The sequence below is a fragment of the Girardinichthys multiradiatus genome, chromosome 12, assembly GCF_021462225.1.
Source record: "Girardinichthys multiradiatus isolate DD_20200921_A chromosome 12, DD_fGirMul_XY1, whole genome shotgun sequence".
Lineage (NCBI taxonomy): Eukaryota > Metazoa > Chordata > Actinopteri > Cyprinodontiformes > Goodeidae > Girardinichthys > Girardinichthys multiradiatus.
In genome coordinates this window covers 32,125,357-32,145,574 of record NC_061805.1, presented here as the reverse complement: position 1 = coordinate 32,145,574, position 20,218 = coordinate 32,125,357, and the positions used below count along the sequence as shown (strand labels likewise).

Here is a 20,218-nt window from a genome sequence, read left to right as displayed (position 1 = left end):
CCCTTGTTGTAAAGAAGCTTGATCCCTTAGATATTTGATATGGATGTGTCACCCTGAAGCAGCCGTTATATTTTAGATTTACAGATTACAGAGACAGTTTCTTCCCCCAGGCTGTTTCTCAGATGAACATTCAATAGAGTACAGAACAACAGCATACAGATGTTGCAAATGCACCTTTTTTATTAGATATGTGTATATTGTACATTGTAAATTGTAAATTGTAAATTTGTATATCCTGTAATGCAAAAACAGAACAAAAGAGCAAAGTGTACCGGAGGCAAATTCCTTGTTTGTATGTACAAACTTGGCAATAAAGCTGATTCTGATTCTGATAAATTGCCATTCCACAAATTCATTACTACGAAGCACATGAAGCACATCAATCACAAACACCCTGAAAAAAAACATCCCTGCCTTTTAAAGCATAGAGAATATAAACTTCATTTTTACATTGCAAAAGACAACGAATCATACTTAGATTTTCACGGAAAAGTTGAGTGAAAAATACACTACAAATTGACAATTTGTTTGAAGTTAGATCTTTCATAAAAACATTACCGTCTGAAAACAGATGAAGATTAATATGCCCAAGTGTCCCACTGCAGGACTGATCATCTCCCAGACAGAGTTGGTTCTGTATCTCTGATTACACTGATGAACTTAACAGCTTTTCCAACACTGGTTCGTCTAGATTTTGCTTTTCTGGCTGAGGATCCAGGGCATCCAGGTCTAATGTTGGAGTCACAGCTTGTTTAATTCTCTGAGGGATTTAGAAGTTGACACAGAAACAATCCTTTAGAGAATTACTACTACTACTTTGAACAAATAGTTACTCTGTATAAAATCCAACAATAATCGTATTTTTGCTTAGAGTTAGTCAACCATAAAATCCTTTTCCCCCCCAAAACTCCTACCATCATATCAACAACTGTTTGATTCTAACAAGAAAATAAAACACAGTCAAGAAAGATGGTAGAAGGTTCAAAATATACTGTATTTGCTCACCTGAAGAAGTGATCCTTTGCTATTGTAGATCTCATGAATAGCACCAAGTGGGATCCACACTATGGAGACCAGAGAGATGATCCACCCCACTAACTTAGCCCACACTGGGTAGATGTACTTCCCATAGCGAGGAGGAGTATAATGAACAATGCTGGAGCCCAGGATGCACTATGCAGGAAACAAGAACGAGTCCTGAACACTGAATTTATAAAGATTTATAGCCAAAAGCATGACTTACCAGTATCAGTAGGGGACAGAAGAGCAGCCAGCAGAGGCGCAAGAAGATGCTCGGAGACCTGCCTCGCATCCTCTTGACCATCAGGGAGAGACGTGAGACTCCTCACACATAAAAATATAGAGATGTAGCATTAGGACACTGACCTCTAGATGTTAACACTCATATTACGTAGATCATTCAACAAGTATGCAAGTCTGTATGAGAAAAAACTGGGCTTAAATTAGGAATTAAAGAACATGTGACTAAATAAACGTACTTCAAATATCATGTAACATTTAGCATTAAAACAGACTGTCTGCCATCTGTACACCACTACCGAAGTCCCTAATTACATTGCAACAAAGCAGAATTTCATTGTAAAATGTTGACCTTAATGTAAAACCTTACCAAAGATCCAGCATACAGTCACTACTTCAAAGAAAGCCAGGCATATGAGGGAAACCACAGCAGTGCAGTGGTCCATCAGCTGGAACACATAAATACCTCCCTGCAAAAACAAGAGAAAAAAGCCTAAATCCCAAATGTTGTGAGCGGTCCAACATCTTCGGATGCATCTTCTAAGTAAAATGTTAATTAAAATATTAGCATTTTTCACCTTAGAAACATGAGGGATCCCCAAAACAAGCCCCACAATACACACAACCAGAGCGAGCAGCTCCTCTCTCTTCAGGTACTGCAGAACTTTGATTCCAAACTCATCCTTCAGGAATGTCACGGTCACCTCCACATTGCCAAACTGCAGAAAACACATTTTACCTCTAAACTCAAAACAACACAATTACATCATAAACGCTGATACATACAGAAAATATGGGATATTTTCAGAGTAAAAATAACACATCCCAATATTCTGAATGCAACATCAGGACTGATGCGTAGGTATGATGTGCAACATTTAATTGTTGAGGGATCAGTGTTGGCCGATTTTCCATTGATCAGCTCTGACTGGTGATCAGCAGGTTAAATAGTGAAGTCATTAGATACTTTAAAACTAATAACGCCCACCATTTTCAGTCTGCATCAACCAACACCTCATCATTCAAAGCATTTTTCTTAGCATTTATTAATATTCAGATAAAGGTTTAGAACATATCTTTGATGCATGAATAGGAATCGTCTTGTAATACCCTTGTTTTCTGTTGGATTAATTAAACTATGACTTCTATCAATAAACTTGCACTTCATCTTTTCCCATTTTTTATGCATTACCTCTTACAAAAAAGAATCAAAATCATTAAAATTGGAGTCAGTAGTCAGAAATGAAAGAAAATCAGAAATTGGTATTAGGAAAAGCCAGATTGGTCTGTCTCTATAGGAACCCATCACTATTTTCTGCCTTATGTATTTTAAGTACCTTCTAAACTATGGCGTTATGACACAAAAATTTATTAAATTGTTTATTTATTGTTACACACACATCACTAAGTTACTGTGTGGAGATTATCCTAAACTGGATCTTGAAATCTCAGTTTTAGAACAGCTAAGGAGCCTTCTAGGGTCATGTTTATTATTCCATTACCTTCCCATTTGTTGAAGAACAAACAAGGATAGTAATAGTCAGGAGACTGAAGCAAATATCACTCCAGAGCCTCTGAGAATGTGTATGTTAGAGAACAAGTACATAGTTGCCTGTAAGAGACTGATCAAAAAATGCTTTGTAAAAATGGTTATAGTGAGTGCTACTTGTGAAAAGTCATTTTAATGAGCAATACAAGTAAAAAAAAAACTTCTACATAAATCTGACTGTGTATGTGTGGAAAACATTGCCTAGGAGGTTTTGTTTAAATAATCAGCAATAATGTTAGTCAAAGTGTAACGTGAAATCTATAAAAAAGTATGTATCTATGAAAAGTATGTATGAAAAGATCAATACTGAAATTAGAAATATAAAGGTGTCAGAGTTACAGTTAAAGTGAGCAAAAAGTGAGCAAAAAAGACCAGACAGACATTTTGAGGCTTAGATGTTAAAGGATTAAGACGAGTAGATGTTTACCTGACTGTCGAGACCAAGACACAGCAGCATGATGAAGAACAGTGGAGCCCAGAGCTGAAAGCCGGGCATGGTGGAGAGGACCTCAGGGTACACAACAAACACCAAACCAGGACCTGAGACATGAAACAAGGCTTTTATGGGACTAAGCTGTAGACAGAAAACATCAGTCTTCTATTAGATGAACCATATTTTTACTTTGCATGTACTGATGATTAATTATAATCTTGTCAAAAGGCAAATCTCAGAGTGCAATTAACTCAGCCAGAATACAAGGAACATAGCCCAGTTATGGGTGTTTAAAAATAACTAGTTCATTTTTTTTGTCAATTTAGTGGCACACATTTGGACTTTAGTAGTGAAAACACAGACGTGTTAACAAGTGCTGCGTTCACTCATATTTTGTCATGTTACAACCACAGTAACTTTTTCCTAACTATAAAGTGAAAGTAAAATGCATTTGTATTCAGCTACCTTGAGTCAACACTTTGTTGAACCATCTTTAAATGAATTTACAGCTGCAAGTCTTTTGGGGTCTGTCCCTACAAGCTCTGTATATCTGGAGCGTGAAATCTTTAAAGCCTGTGTCAGATTGTTCAAAGGTACAAAATGATTATGACAAATATTCCAAGGGAAATAACAAACATCTTGTATCTTTACAGAATGTTTCACAAAATGAAACCTATTACTCTAAAGTTCTATTTAGTATTTTTATTAAAGCCATTGGACTACAGCGCGACGGTTCTTCTTGACCTAGTTCTTACCATCTGTAGCTATGTTGTCCACCGGTAAATTGTGTTTATGAGACATGTATCCAACAGCTGAGAAGATTACAAGGCCAGCCAGGATACTGGTGAGTGAATTGGTTATTGACACTATTAGCACATCCCTGCAAAATAAACAAACCACAAACAAACAAAAGTTAAACTTTCAGTCCACTGAAAAAATGTAATCCTCATAATGTGATCCTCACAAATGATTGTAAAAACATTAGCTATGATACATGCTGTCTCTGAAATGGCAGTAAAGATCCTCTGGTTCATGACTGTCTACACCAAAAACATTACCTCTGCTTAGGGATGTGTAGTAATCTTATTTATTGTCTAATTTCCATTATGGCTCCAAACAATCACAAAAGCATTAGAATGATCAAAAAAGCTTAATTTCTAAAAAACGATATATTTCAGCATATTGTGCCTTGCTATTATGTCTTCATTTGTAGTCACTCACACTGGAGCATCGGAAACTAGTCATTTATTTAATGCCAACTACTATCAGCAATAGAAGCTGATAACAATAAATTTCTTTCCATTTTCTGCACTTAAACACAAAAGGAACCTGTTCACAAATAGATATTTTAGAGCACTATGTGCCCTATTGGTTCTTTGAGACACAACAAGGCATAAGTGGTAATAAATAGCCAATACTGGCAACTTTTATATCATTCTGCATCCATATAGGACAGCAGGCTCTGACTTTCCTAGTTGAAACTGGTAGCTACTCTGTGGTGTTGTTTGCACCATTTGGCAACCCAACAAATCTGTGCTATTATCTAAAATTTAACCTTAGAGTAATCAGTTAGAAACTACCACAGAATCTGTTTACATGCATTGAAAGAATGTATTTAGCTTAAATTTAATACAGGTATGGTAGTACATGTTATCTTTTAGGAGCTTTGTGGTCCAAAATCTGAGCAAATTCTCTTGGCCAAAATAACTTTGTTATTATTTGTGACAATTATTCGTTTTCATTTTTATTTGTGTGAATGCTGAAGGCAAAATATTCTCAAGCCATTAAGCTATCTTCAAATAATTAAGCTTTTTTATATATGTTGCGGCTCTTCTACAATTGCGATTCAAATTTTAGGGAACATTTTTGAAGTTTTTGATTTTATAATGTCATCCAATGGCGGAATTCAGCAGTTGCTAGAGTGTACACTCTAGGTTTTTGAATAAGCTGAGGAAAGAACAAACAAACTCTCCTCACTCACTTACTTTTCACTCTACTGACACAAATTATATATCAAAACGTAGGATTCTCTTTCATGATTCAGAAAATGTCACCCTCATTGATGTGGGACTAAAAGATTTCCAGCAACATGCCCCGAAGCAACGCAAAGTCAACACACCATGAATGGGCCACCTATAGGAATTTGAGAAAAAATCAAAGCAGAAAATCCTTAAACTCACGTTTTCGAATTGTCGCCTCTCCTAAACCTTTTGATGTACAGACATGAGCTTTGAACCGATTAATCTTCAGACCTTGCTGGCACTCACAGTGATGGAATTATTTTGACATCTTTTACCATTTTGTCCTAAATAGGTTTGTTTCAGAGTACCAAATCTGTCCTTCCTAAGAAAGCTTCAAATTAAAAAATTTCTAAATCATCGACTTTATTACACTATCACATATCCTACACGGATTATTTTTGACACATGAAATTCTCCAGCATTGTCTGGAAGTAGGTTTGTTTCTGAGTGAAAAATCCATCTTTAGTCAAGTTAAAAAAGGTCAAAATGATCCACTTATTCACATCTTCACACCTCCCTGACAGATTGTTGTAGAAATTTGAAAATCTCTGTGATTGTTCAGCAAGGCTTGCTGATTCATATGGTGCATAAATCAAATCGATAGCCCTTATAGTTTCCGAGTTATTGTACATTGACCGAGAGCATGTTCAGGCATTTTTGTGTTTTTCTCCATTCTTCCCTTTCTTTTCACCAAGTGTTGTGCCTTTATTATTATATTTTTAACAAAAAAGGATGGATATTATCGTTTCCCTGTCCGTTCTGAGAAAACCGGTCCAAGAATGACGTCGATAGCCCCTGCGGTTTCCGAGTTATGGGCAGTAGTTCGGGAGCATGTGCCACCATGTTATAAAGCCAGGCCATGATGAGACACAAAAACAGCAGCTGTTGGGCGCTCATTAATTACCATACCAACAGAACACAGCTGCCAGTGAACTTAAGTAACCTCTGACAGAGAGTGGCTCTGAGGCTGAGCTCAGGCCTATATGGAGGACCAGTCCTGACAAAATTAAAAATAAAAGCAGAACTATATATATTTTGTTTTTCCTTTTCCTTAGACATGCATTTTCATCAAGAAATGTATATATTTTGTTTTTCCTTTTCCTTAAACATGCGTTTTCATCAAGAAATGTATATATTTTCTTTTTCCTTTTCCTTAGACATGCTATTCATCAAGAAATGTAAATATTTTCTTTTTCCTCTTCCTTACACATGCCTTTGTTCTTTTTACATTTCCTTGTCTCTCTTTTTCCTTTACCGTATGCATTTCTCCTTCACTATGCAAATGAGGAGGGCTGCCTTCTTCTCTCCAGCTCCTCTACTATTGGTCAATAAACAAGGAGGAGGATCCATGTGCAGGCCGAGGGTGTGTCCCAAATTCAGAAGCTGGATCCTTAAGTCCACACTTGTGGGTCGATTATGTCACAGCGCGGTGCGGAAGGTCTGTCAAATGCGGCCAACAAATGTGTCCTTCTTTTGTCCGATTTGAAGGATGGGTTGTGAGTATCCTTCGCGGTCCATCTTTTCCCATGATTCATTGCGGCTCGAAGCGGTTTGGTCAAACAGGGGCAGCCATGGCGGACCACAGTGGCAAAAGCTGTGAGTAAACTGTGAAAAATTACACTTTCTGTGACACAAATGAACTTTTACAATGTTTTTAGTGCGGGAATATAACTGTGTAGACGTGACAAATCTGCTTGATTTATCTAGACATCGCTTAATTTCAAACGTGCTCCGACGTGTTCGGAGTTTTCCGCTCCCGCCGTATTAACTCCCGGCTTGCCTCGCCGGCCCTACCGGCGGTGGGGCGAGCTAGCCCGGTAGAGATCTGACCGGACTATCAGCACTGAGCTCCTGCTGCCAGTCATCACAGTGAACGTTAAACACAAGTGATTTCTAACAGTTTATGTTAGTATTATTTTGATATATTGTGTCATTTATTCATGTAAGTCGATTTGACATTACAGGTGATATTAAAGTTAACCTGAATAAATGGTCAATTTTATGTAATCCTACCGTATTGCTGGAGAGTGTGATTGAGAATAAATACGCTTTTAAATATTCATTTTTGATGAAGAAATGTGCTATATGTGTTCCCTTTATTTTTTTCATCATTGTATATATACACACACCACCAGAACATGACTACTGTATGCAGGCAAGTATAATATTATAGATGTGATTAATGTTTGAGGGGTATAACTAATTGTAATATTTTGTGAGCACCATCCCCTAATTTTCCATATTTCTGATTACATCTTAGTGATGTGGTCCAGCCAGTCCTTTAAACTTGATGGATGAAAGAGGCATCACAAACATCTGCAGACCACCTGTGTGATGCTTCGCTCACCATCCAGAAAGACTAACCACAGGTCTCAGTTGCAGCATCCCATCCAAGTCTCTGACCTTGTGAGAAATTTAGCCACACCGCCAGAGACTTTCTGTTCAGAAAGACATCTGCCTCTTTGTTCTGTTGAAGAGGTTTTTCCTGGAACCAGTCACTCAGGTTGATCCTGCTGTCACCATTATAAATACTTGTACATAGTTTTATTTTATGCCTTTGTCATGTAATCTTGATCTATTTGAATGTTCTTTTTTTCCACATTCAGTTTAAAATGCTATTTGTAATTTTCAAAATAAACTGTGTTTAGAAATTTAAATGAAGTTGATGTATTGTTGGGTCAAATGGAAATAAAATACATTGGTGACAAAAGCTATTTTAAAATTTATTAGAACAGCTTAAAACTTTAAGAAACTATCTGAACAAAACTTATTTATTTATTTCTTATGTAGCACCTTATTTTGGTGCCATTCTTTGGAAAACAGTCTGTCCATTCTCTGTGCCCTCATGTCCTCCCTGATCAACTCCATCAACTCCACCATCTCTGTCCCTCTTTCTTTTCTGACTCCTTCCTGCTGGCTCACTGTCTTCCTTCTCCATCTGGTTGCCCACCGCTCCGCTTGGCCCTGGAGTGTCCTCAGGGATGGAGGCAATCAGGACAGGAGGTGTTGTGGAAGACCTCTGTCCCAACACCTCATCCATAAGGACAAACCAGGGCCAAGTAGCAGCAGTGGGCTTTTCACTGACTCCCTCTCCTGACCCTGGATACTTGCAATCCTAAAGTTAGAAGGAAGAAAAAAAGAGTCGACAAAACAGAGAAACCAATAAGACTTTTAGAAATATTTTTTATTTGTGTGTGACATGAGAAGTTCTGAACAAACTTTATATTTCCTTTTCATATTGTCCCACTTTTTTTTGGGCCTGCAAGGGGGTGACCTTCCCCTGTTTGCCCAGCTTCTCCAGAATTGTCCTAAACAAGCAAAAGGAAAGAGGTAAAACCAAAAGAAGTATGTTAATCACTGGATGGATATTTATGAAAGTTAGAAAGATAGGAGTTTTTGAAACTGGACAGAAACTGACTGAAAAGAATGTTGTTATTGTACCTCCAAGCCACGGTGGCTGAGTTTTTAGCTCCAGTAAAAAGGTGGTTATTCTCACCCCTGAGCTTAATAAACTGGCCCGTCTGCTCCTTTGTCCCTAAACAACAAAAACAGCCATCTTGCTTAATATCAGTGTAAAAAAATGTATTTTTTAATCTTACATTTGTCTTAATTTGCAGAACATATTAAAATATTTCTATGCAAATGCCTACAACAAGCTCTTTCAAACTTTTCACTTATTTACTGAGATTTGCTTGCATTTGAAATTGTATTTCTCTTCAGATGTACCTGGAATCACGAATTATAATGCTAGCTGAATTATAAATATACTTTTAAAAGCGCACATAGCACATTTCTTCATCAAAAATGAATATTTAAAAGCGTATTTATTCTCAATCACACTCTCCAACAATACGGTAGGATTACATAAAATTGTCCATTTATTCAGGTTAACTTTAATATGACCTGTAATGTCAAATCGACTTACACAATGACAAAATACATTGAAATAATACTAACATAAACTGTTAGAAATCACTTGTGTTTAACGTTCACTGTGATGACTGGCAGCAGGAGCTCAGTGCCGATAGTCCGGTTAGATCTCTACCGGGCTAGCTCGCCCACCCGGGAGGTAATACGGCGGGAGCGGAAAACTCCGAACACGTCGGGGCACGTTTGAAATTAAGCGATGTCTTGATAAATCAAGCAGATTTTTCATGTCTACACAGTTATATTCCCGCACTAAAAACATTGTAAAAGTTCATTTGTGTCACAGAAAGTGTAATTTTTCACAGTTTACTCACAGCTTTTGCCAGTGTGGTCCACCATGGCTGCCCCTGTTTGACCAAACCGCTTTGAGCCGCAATGAATCATGGGAAAAGACGGACCGCGAAGGATACTCACAACTCATCCTTCAAATCGGGCAAAAGAAGGACACATTTGTCGGCCGCATTTGACAGACTTTCTGCGCCGCGCTGTGACGTAATTGACCCACAAGTATGGACTTAAGGATCCAGCCCCTGAATTGGGACACACCCTCGGCCTGCACATGGATCCTCCTCCTTCCTTTTATTTTTAATTTTGTCAGGATCGGTCCTTCATAGCCAGAAGCTTCCATGAGTGATCAGATAAGTCAGTCATAGCTGACAACCACACTAGACTTTCAAAATAAGACCTACATATACTCTACAATACAAAAGCCTTTTTTCACACTGAACATCAACCTTCCATATTTATAAATTATTTTTTAAAGCTGATAATGGCATACACAATTATTTCAGATGAGCAAGCAGCTTCTATATGGCTAATGGAAATAACCCAGACTTGAAAAGACAACCCTGCTAGATTTTCAAAATAAGACAAAACATGCTCTACAAAATAAAAGTCTTTAAATTTTAAACTATACAGGTCCTTCTCAAAATATTAGCACATTGTGCTAAAGTTCATTATTTTCCATAATGTCATGATGAAAATTTAACATTCATATATTTTAGATTCATTGCACACTAACTGAAATATTTCAGGTCTTTTATTGTCTTAATACGGATGATTTTGGCATACAGCTCATGAAAACCCAAAATTTCTATCTCACAAAATTAGCATATTTCATCCGACCAATAAAAGAAAAGTGTTTTTAATACAAAAAACGTCAACCTTCAAATAATCATGTACAGTTATGCACTCAATACTTGGTCGGGAATCCTTTTGCAGAAATGACTGCTTCAATGCGGCGTGGCATGGAGGCAATCAGCCTGTGGCACTGCTGAGGTCTTATGGAGGCCCAGGATGTTTCGATAGCGGCCTTTAGCGTTTAGTGTTGGGTCTTGAGTCTCTCAACGTTCTCTTCACAATATCCCACAGATTCTCTATGGGGTTCAGGTCAGGAGAATTGGCAGGCCAATTGAGCACAGTGATACCATGGTCAGTAAACCATTTACCAGTGGTTTTGGCACTGTGAGCAGGTGCCAGGTCGTGCTGAAAAATGAAATCTTCATCTCCATAAAGCTTTTCAGCAGATGGAAGCATGAAGTGCTCCAAAATCTCCTGATAGCTAGCTGCATTGACCCTGCCCTTGATAAAACACAGTGGACCAACACCAGCAGCTGACACGGCACCCCAGACCATCACTGACTGTGGGTATTTGACACTGGACTTCTGGCATTTTGGCATTTCCTTCTCCCCAGTCTTCCTCCAGACTCTGGCACCTTGATTTCCGAATGACATGCAGAATTTGCTTTCATCCGAAAAAAGTACTTTGGACCACTGAGCAACAGTCCAGTGCTGCTTCTCTGTAGCCCAGGTCAGGCGCTTCTGCCACTGTTTCTGGTTCAAAAGTGGCTTGATCTGGGGAATGCGGCACCTGTAGCCCATTTCCTGCACACGCCTGTACACGGTGGCTCTGGATGTTTCTACTCAAGACTCAGTCCACTGCTTCCGCAGGTCCCCCAAGGTCTGGAATCGGCCCTTCTCCACAATCTTCCTCAGGGTCCGGTCACCTCTTCTCGTTGTGCAGCGTTTTCTGCCACACTTTTTCCTTCCCACAGACTTCCCACTGAGGTGCCTTGATACAGCACTCTGGGAACAGCCTATTCGTTCAGAAATGTCTTTCTGTTTCTTACCCTCTTGCTTGAGGGTGTCAATAGCGGCCTTCTGGACAGCAGTCAGGTCGGCAGTCTTACCCATGATTGGGGTTTTGAGTGATGAACCAGGCTGGGAGTTTTAAAGGCCTCAGGAATCTTTTGCAGGTGTTTAGAGTTAACTCGTTGATTCAGATGATTAGGTTCATAGCTCGTTTAGAGACCCTTTTAATGATATGCTAATTTTGTGAGATGGGAATTTTGGGTTGTCATGAGCTGTATGCCACAATCATCCGTATTAAGACAATAAAAGACCTGAAATATTTCAGTTAGTGTGCAATGAATCTAAAATATATGAATGTTAAATTTTCATCATGACATTATGGAAAATAATGAACTTCATCACAATATGCTAATATTTTGAGAAGGACCTGTAGAAGTCTCAACATTCCTTTGTTGGGGCCTCCCATGGCAATGAAGGGAGAACAATGAGTGGCTTGACTCCCATGCCATTGCCTGGTGGCACCTATTACTACATATCTCTAAACAGGACTCTTATTTATTGGCGATTGCGAAAGCATTGCAAGGACGCATGATTACTGGTGAAACAAGAACAGGTCTAGATAGACATCTTAACCTTGTACCCTCAATTGTGATGCACACCATTCTGTTGCTTTGGTTCTGTACCTCAGCCCCACAACCTTTGACTCTGGTCTGAGAAGCATGCACCAAGAGGCAGGCCCCATCTACATTTCTTCAGAAATGTTCTAGTTTATTATTATTTTTATTACTATTATTGTATGTATGCTGAAGAGTGAATCATTTTAAATGCCAATTTCATATACTTTTGAATATAGGCTGTAGTAAGCATTAGCATTTTAGCTAATTTTAGCTTACACATTGCTTTTTGCATGGTAGATGGGTTAAATTAATATCAGCTTTCATGCTAGTGATAGCCAATATGCTAAAGTTAGCATTTTAGCTTCTTTTTCTCCTCTCTTCTTTCTTAACTGAAGAACACTTTTGCCTTTTTTAGGCAATTTCTTGTTTGTTTTTGTGTTTCTTCAGCGTATATGTTATTTCATTCTTTTTCTGAATTTTCTGCAATTTGTTTTATGTATTTTAGCACTGACTTCAACTTCTTAGACTATATTTTTGCTTCAGTTTATGCTATTTCAGCTTATCAGTGGGCAGCTCTTGCATTTCAACAACTGTTTCAACAAGTAGTTTTGGGATAACTTTACATTGTTAAGCTGTTTTATAGCTAATAGTCTTCCTGCTTAAACAGATCAGATAACAGTTTTTCTTTGCTAATGTTTCTGCTATTTCTTGTAATTTATCAGGTTTCAGCAGATTTTCTGCAGTCAATATCAGCTTGTTTCTGCCAGCTTTCAGCTAAAAAATCCAGCTTACAGCATTCACACTGCATTTTCGCAGGAAATGCAAATTTTTCTAGTTATTTATTTGGTAAATTTTTTAATACTTCAATGTTTTTTATTTAGATTCAGGTTGGATTTTTTTTTCAGAGATTGTTCAAAGACACTACTTTGCTTTTTTCATTAGTGTTTAATTATTATACATTATAGTACATTTAAACAAATGTAGCTGTTCTCAGTTGTTTAAGGAAAGATTCAGCTAGAAGATATCTGGCCAATCTTTATGGTTCGAGACAATTCATTGTTCTTCAACTCAAATAATTGCTTTTTTAAAAATTTGGTGAATAACCTTTTAAAATAATCATGATTTAATGTTGGAACACACCCTCACCCTTATGAAGGGGGACCACCACCCCAGTCTGCCAGTCCAGAGGCACTGTCCCCGACCGCCACACAATGTTGAAGAGGCGTGTCAACTATGACAGCCCCACAACATCCAGAGACTTGAGGTACTCAGGGCGGATTTCATCCACCTCCGAAGTCCTGCCACCGCGGAGCTTTTTAACCACCTCGGTGACTTAAGCCTGGGTGATGAAAGAGTCCAACCCTGAGTCCACAGCCTCTGTTTCCACCAGGGAATGCGTGATGGCAGGATTGAGGAGATCCTCGAAGTACTCCTTCCACTGCCCGATAATGTCCCCAGTTGAGGTCAGCAGCCTCCCACCCCCACTGTAAACAGTGTGGGCGAAGCACTGCTTCCCACTCCTGAGGCGGCGGACGGTTTGTCAGAATCGCTTTGAGGCCAACCGGTAGTCCTTCTCCATGGCCTCACCGAACTCCTCCCAGGCCCGAGTTTTTGCCTCTGCCACCGCCCAGGCCGCGGCACGCTTGGCCTCACGGTACCCGTCAGGCGCCTCAGGAGTCCCACAAGCCAACCACAGCCGATAGGACTCCTTCTTCAGCTTGACAGCGTCCCTTACTGCCGGTGTCAACCACCGGGTTCGGGGATTGCCGCCGCGACAGGCACCGCAGACCTTACGGCCGCAGTTATTGTCAATGCAGCAGCATCGACAATAGATGCGGAGAACATGGTCCACTCGGACTCTATGTCTCCAACATCCCCCTGAATCTAGTCAAAGCTCTCCCGGAGGTGGGAGTTGAATACATCCCTGGCCAAGGGCTCCGCCAGAGCCTAACTACGCGCTTGGGCCTGCCAAGTCTGTCCGGCTATCTCCTCCTCCAGCGGATCCAACTCACCACCAGGTGGTGATCAACGGACAGCTCAGTCCCTCTCTTCACCCGAGTGTCCAAAACATGCAGCCGAAGGTCTGATGATACGACAACAAAGTCAATCATCGACCTCCTGCCTAGGGTGTCCTGGTGCCAAGTGCACTGATGGACACCCTTATGTTTGAACATGGTGTTCATTATGGACAATCCGTGACTAGCACAGAAGTCCAGTAACAAAACACCACTCGGATTCAGATCAGGGAGGCCATTTCTCCCGATCACGCCTCTCCAGGTGTCACGGTCGTTTCCCACTTGGGCGTTGAAGTCCCCCAGCAGAATAATAGAGTTTCCAGGAGGGGCACTATCCAGTACCCCAGACAGGGACGCCAAGAAGGCCGGGTACTCCGCACTACCACTCGGCCTGTAGGCTGAAACGACAGTCAGAGACCTGTCCCCAACCCGAAGACGCAGGGCTGCAACCCTCTCATCCACCGGGGTAAACCCCAACACGAGATGGCTGAGCTGGGGGGCAACAAGCAAACCCACACCAGCCCGCTGTTTCTCCCCGTGGGCCACTCCAGAGTAGAAGAGAGTCCAGTCCCTCTCGAGGAGATGGGTTCCAGAGCCCACGCTGTGCGTGGAGGCGAGCCCGACTATTTCTAGTCAATATCTCTCGACGTCCCGCACAAGCTCAGGCTCCTCCCCACCCCAGCGAGGTGACATTCCACGTCCCTAGAGCCAGCTTAAGCATCTGGGGATTGGGCCGCTGCAGTCTACACCTTTGTCTGCCACCCAATCCTCTTTGCACCGGTCCCTCACGGTTCCCCCTGCAGGTGGTGGGCCCACTGGGGGATTCGGGCTTGGCCCGGCCGGGTCCCGCGAGGAGCAACCCAGCCACCAGGCGCTCTGTGACGAGTCCCGGCCCCAGGCCTGGCTCCAGGGTGGGACCCCGGCTCCGCCGTACCGGGCGACGTCTCGTCCCTCGATTTAATAGTCGTCATGAGGGGTTCTCCTCAGCCTCCCTGGTAAGGCCTACGCCAGGGTATTGGAGAGGAGAGTCCAGGAGGAGCAGTGTAGTTTTCGTCCCGGCCATGGAACACTGGACCAGCTCTATACCCTCTACAGGGTACTCAAAGGTTCATGGGAGTTTGCCCAACCAGTCTACATGTGTTTTGTGGACCTGGAGAAAGCATTCAACTGTGTCCCTCGTGATGCCCTGTGGGGGGTGCTCCAGGAGTATGGAGTCGGGGGCCCTTTATTAGGGGCCATCCAGTCTCTGTACAAGCGGAGCAGGAGTTTGGTTCGCATTGCCGGCACTAAGTCGGACCTGTTCCCGGTGCATGTTGGACTCCGGCAGGGCTGCCCTTTGTCACCGGTCCTGTTCATAACTATTATGGACAGGATTTCTAGGCGCAGCCAAGGGCCGGAGAGGGTCTGGTTTGGGGACCAGTGGATTTTGTCTCTTCTTTTTGCAGATGATGTGGTCCTGCTGGCCCCCTCTAGCCAAGACCTACAGCATGCGCTGGGGCGGTTCGTAGCCGAGTGTGAAGCGGCTGGGATGAGGATCAGCTCCTCCAAGTCCGAGGCCATGGTTCTCGACCGGAAAAGGGTGGCTTGTCCTCTTCAAGTTGGAGGGGAGTTCCTGCCTCAAGTGGAGGAGTTTAAGTATCTCGGGGTCTTGTTTACAAGTGGGGGAAGAATTGAGCGGGAGATCGACAGACGGATCGGTGCGGCTGCCGCAGTAATGGGGCCGCTGTGCCAGTCCGTTGTGGTGAAGAGAGAGCTGAGCCGAAAAGCGAAGCTCTCGATTTACCGGTCGGTCTACATTCCTACCCTCACCTATGGCCATGAACTTTGGGTCATGACAGAAAGAACGAGATCCCGGATACAAGCGGCTGAAGTGAGCTTCCTCCGTACGGTACCCAGGAGGGGCTCGAAGTAGAGCCGCTGCTCCTCCACATCGAGAGGTGCCAGTTGAGGTGGCCTGGGCATCTATACCGGATGCCTCCTGGACGCCTTCCTCGGGAGGTGTTCCAGGCACGTCCCACCGGGAGGAGGCCCAGGGGACGGCCCAGGACACGCTGGAGGGACTATGTCTCTCGGCTGGCCTGGAAACGCCTTGGGCTCCCCCCGGAGGAGCTGGAGGAGGTGTCTGGGGAGAGGGACGTCTGGGTGTCTCTGCTGAGTCTGCTGCCCCCGCGACCCGGTCCTGAATAAGCGGAAGACGACGACAACGTTGATGATTTTAATGTTGACCAAAATGAAAATCCTTATAATTTTATTCCATAATTAAGCAGCCCTATTTCCCGTAGTATTTTTTATAGAATGTAAGGATACTTTGAGTGTTTTAAGCAGTGTAATATCAGGGTAAAGTCATTATGAAATCAATTTTGCTCTCCTTTTTAAAGAGAACCACTGAACTTGTTGGTTGTAGCTCAAACATACAATAAAGCTTTTATTTTTTTAAATACAGTGAATAATCACATTTTACCTTGTGATGTTGTTGTTGAACTTGTTGTAACTAGCCATTGAAATCATGCAGCCGTATGCTATTCCGAGTGAGTTAAACACCTGAGCGGCAGCATTGATCCAAACCTGTGACAGAAACAGAAGGAAACATAAGGACCAGGGTTTATACAGTTTAATTTGAATTAGTTTTAAATTCCATTATGTTCTTTATTTTGCCTTTTATTTGTTCATGGGGTCATATTTTAAAAGAGGAACATTGCAAAACTCAGCATTACCAACAAAGATGAAAACTTTGCTCATGTTGGAGCCACTGCATGTCAGATCTGTTCAAAATACTTAAAATGTTTGATTTTACTGAGAAATAAAAAAGGGGCATTTCAGATAATTTGGTTGGAGATTGCAACCAAATAAAGGCCTGTGTTTTTATTTACTTATGTCTTTCTTTTGACATCTTGACATTTGCCATGTTTTACACTTGAACAGAACTAGTCTGAAATGAATTACATCAAAAAGAAAAGGAAACATATCACAAGTCTTACTGTTTGATATACATACTCAAGATGGGTATAAACTCTAACAGTCTATGTTTGTTGTTGCTTCATCACTCACAGTCTCACCTTGACGTCAAACAGTTTGCTCCAAACAGGTGTTACAAAATAAAGGATGCCCTCCTTGGCTCCAGGAAGCTGGACATTATTGATAAGCAGAGCGAACAGGATAAAGTATGGAAAAACAGCAGTGAAATACACCACCTATGTAGACCAAAACAGGAGAGAAGACATTGTTGAGTGGGTTTAGCAGGTTAATCTTTTGGATACCAGCTTTGTTTGCAAGTAATTATCAAAGTCTGGTTAAAACATGGTTATTTTAACTGGTTTGGTCAAAAAGTATTCAAATGTTCTGTATAGGAAAACAAACACTACGCCATGACATGACATAGCTAATTAGAATTATTAATCCTACCAAATTGTCCAGCAGCCTCAAAACAAAGACAAGAATAAGAGCGGTACTACATTAATCCATATCATCATTATACAGCGCTGTCGAAACAAATTTTCTCCATTACAGATTTCTTCTGTTTTTAAATTCTTTTGTCCATTTATTATTATTTTTTTTTGCTAAATCTGGAATGAATTTGGATTGACTACATTTTTAAAATAACATTTTACTAACTACATGCAGGCTTGATCACTGCAAGACCTGTAGAATCTAGAAATGACACCAATACAGCCAGTATGGGTACGTGAAATAGGGTAAAAGATCTAAAAAACAAAACATCATGCCACGATCTAAAAAATAGATCAGAAAAATACTATTTACATTAATCCGTCTGGGTTACAAAGTAATTTCTAAGGCCTTGGTACTCCAACAGTCCAATGTAAGACCCATTATCCACAAATGAAGAAAACATGGAACTCTGCTGAACCTTCCCAGGGGTGGCCAGTCTAAGAAAATTACTTCAAAACCGCACCAACAACTCATCCAGTAGGTCACAAAAGAACCCAGAAAAACATCTAAAGCATTGCAGTCATCACCTACCTCAGTTAAGGTCAATGTTCATGATTAAACAATGAGGAGGATACTAGACAAAAAGGACATGTTAGAGTCACTGATGACCAAAGAAAACCACATAGATAATAATAGAATATCTTCTTTGAACTGACATAACAGAAATTGTCATTATTTGGAAGGGGTTATCCTCTTATGTCTGGCATAAAACCAATACACAATTTCAGAATAAAAAAGAAAAATACTGACAGTAAAACATGGTGGCGGCAGTGTGATGGTCTGGGGCTGATTTGCAGCTTCAGCTTCAAATATGTCAAACCCAGTTATTAGATTCAGGGGTCAATTATGTTGTCACATAGGAATAGGTTGGCTTGGATAGCTTTTCCATTAATAAATATATATTATATAATACTGATATTAAATGTGTTTCATGATCCGATGCATAAAAGAGTGACAAAAAACAACACCAGATAACATCTGTAAGGACCAAAATACCATTTCAGAGCACTGTATATACATTTATCCGGTGGAAAAACAAAGATTATTCAGACCTTGCCAGTGGATTTGACTCCTTTAAATATGCATAAATAAATGATGATCCAGGAAAGAAGAAGACAGCCAAATAATTCCCACTGCAGGCCACCAGCTTCATCAATGCCACTGGTCTTCTCTAAAAGTTTGTGACTAGAAAAATTGAAAAAAGTCATTAATATTTTTATTTCTAGATCCCTCCCTTTTGCTTGACTTAATGAGCAATAATAAAAGATTGAATAATTGTTTGCACATAAAATAATCTGAGAACACATATTTATTTATTTCTGAAAAGGCCTATAAGTGACATTGAGCGAATTGCTCAAACTAAAAATTACATAATTCGAGTAAGTGCTTGTAAATTAAATGAAAGATCTACAGACCATGTTTAGCACAAATATGTAAACTGAAGGCTTCTCACTCGAAGAACTGTTGGCTTGAAGACTGCAGGTGGGTGGCATTGCCAGGAAAACCACTGGAGCAGTTTCCAACAACATTCCAAGTGTTGTTGCAAGATGACCAGGGGAGAGTTCCTCTGAACGAGTTGAACAAGTAGAAAAGGGCCCAGCCCATGAGCACATTGTAGAACGTGCAGAAGACGAAGGAAATAACAATTGTGGCCAGACCTACACCTGTGGAGTGATATTTGGAAGAACAGATGGCAACATAAGGCATGATTCAGCAGAGGTCCTGCAATCTGCACTGAAGAAGTTAAACATTTAACTCAAAGAATAACTTATTACTGTAGTCTAAGGTAGAACCTGTTCTTTCTGGACACACAAGGGATTGCTTAGGTCATTCTCTTGAAATCCTACATTGCTGTGTGTGTTTGTTGAAAATAACACAAAGAGGAGACCAAAGTCCTGTAACAGCTGTAAATTATTCAATCATGAAACAACAGTCTGAGTGGGTCAGGTTTTGTAGCGCATTAATGTTATTACGGAGAAGTGACTCAGCAGAAGAGCAGAGCAATATTAAAACTTCCCTCACTAACAAATAGTGAACAATGGTTAAACACACAGTCATGGGAAAAAATAGGACACCCCCTTAAACACTCAGTTCTTTATTGAAAAATGTTTGTATATCTATGTCTAATCATATTTGTTATCTATGGAATAGAACATTTTAGTTCTCAGCCAGTCCATGGTGGATGTACTAGAATGTTTTGGGTCCTTGACATGTTGTATGGTCCAGTTCTGCTTCAGCCTTCATCTTTTTACAGACGGTCCCGAATATTCCTCGGGCTCTCTCTAATACATGATAAAATTTATGGTGGATTCTATGGAGATGAGCTGGCCAAGTCCTGCTGCAGCAAAGAATCAACAAACCATGACACTTCCACCACCATGCTTTACATGTAGTATGCTGTTTTTTCTTGAATGCGCTATTTGGTTTATGCCAAACATGTCCTGTCTTTTGGTGCTCAAACAAAAAAATGTCGACCCATCTTTCAAAATATCATTATTCCAGAAACTGTTGTCTCTTGTCTTTGTTCTCTGTGAAAATTTTAATCTGCTCTTACAGTTTTCCTACAGAGCAATGGTGTGCTCCCTGCACACCATTTATGAAAGTTAAACCTTTGTATTCTCTTTCTGCATTTTCATATCTACTGTAGCAATAGCCTGCTGTAGGTCCCATGATGACATTTTAAGGTTTTTATGACTGCTTTTAGCATCCTGCAGTCTGCTGTCATGATTAACTTGCTTGGTTGGCCAAACCTGGGCAGGATGGCAGTTCTTTCAAATGTCTTCCACTTGTAGATTACGTTCTGTACAGTGGAATGGCTTATTTCAAATTTTTTTCCGACATCTTTAAATCCCTTACCA

At 40.7% G+C, this 20,218-nt stretch overlaps 1 protein-coding gene across 3 annotated transcripts in view; it reads right to left on the bottom strand.

Moving 5' to 3' along the window:
• Positions 1–219: 219 nt before the first annotated feature.
• si:ch211-225b11.1 (uncharacterized protein LOC561694 homolog) overlaps positions 220–20,218 on the bottom strand; it is a 33,067-nt gene continuing 13,068 nt past the window's right edge. Inside the window, exons 4-14 of one of the 3 annotated variants that reach the window (XM_047380507.1) lie at positions 18,814–19,024; positions 18,413–18,545; positions 16,970–17,104; positions 16,375–16,478; positions 3,998–4,122; positions 3,237–3,349; positions 1,839–1,979; positions 1,631–1,730; positions 1,244–1,344; positions 1,006–1,173; positions 220–760 (exon numbers count right to left, since the gene is read on the bottom strand). In XM_047380507.1, the coding sequence (XP_047236463.1) occupies positions 647–760; positions 1,006–1,173; positions 1,244–1,344; positions 1,631–1,730; positions 1,839–1,979; positions 3,237–3,349; positions 3,998–4,122; positions 16,375–16,478; positions 16,970–17,104; positions 18,413–18,545; positions 18,814–19,024 (1,445 nt within the window). In that variant the 3' untranslated portion in view covers positions 220–646. The remainder of the gene's footprint in view (positions 761–1,005; positions 1,174–1,243; positions 1,345–1,630; positions 1,731–1,838; positions 1,980–3,236; positions 3,350–3,997; positions 4,123–16,374; positions 16,479–16,969; positions 17,105–18,412; positions 18,546–18,813; positions 19,025–20,218) is intronic. The other 2 variants (XM_047380508.1, XM_047380509.1) reach the window with 2 other exon arrangements.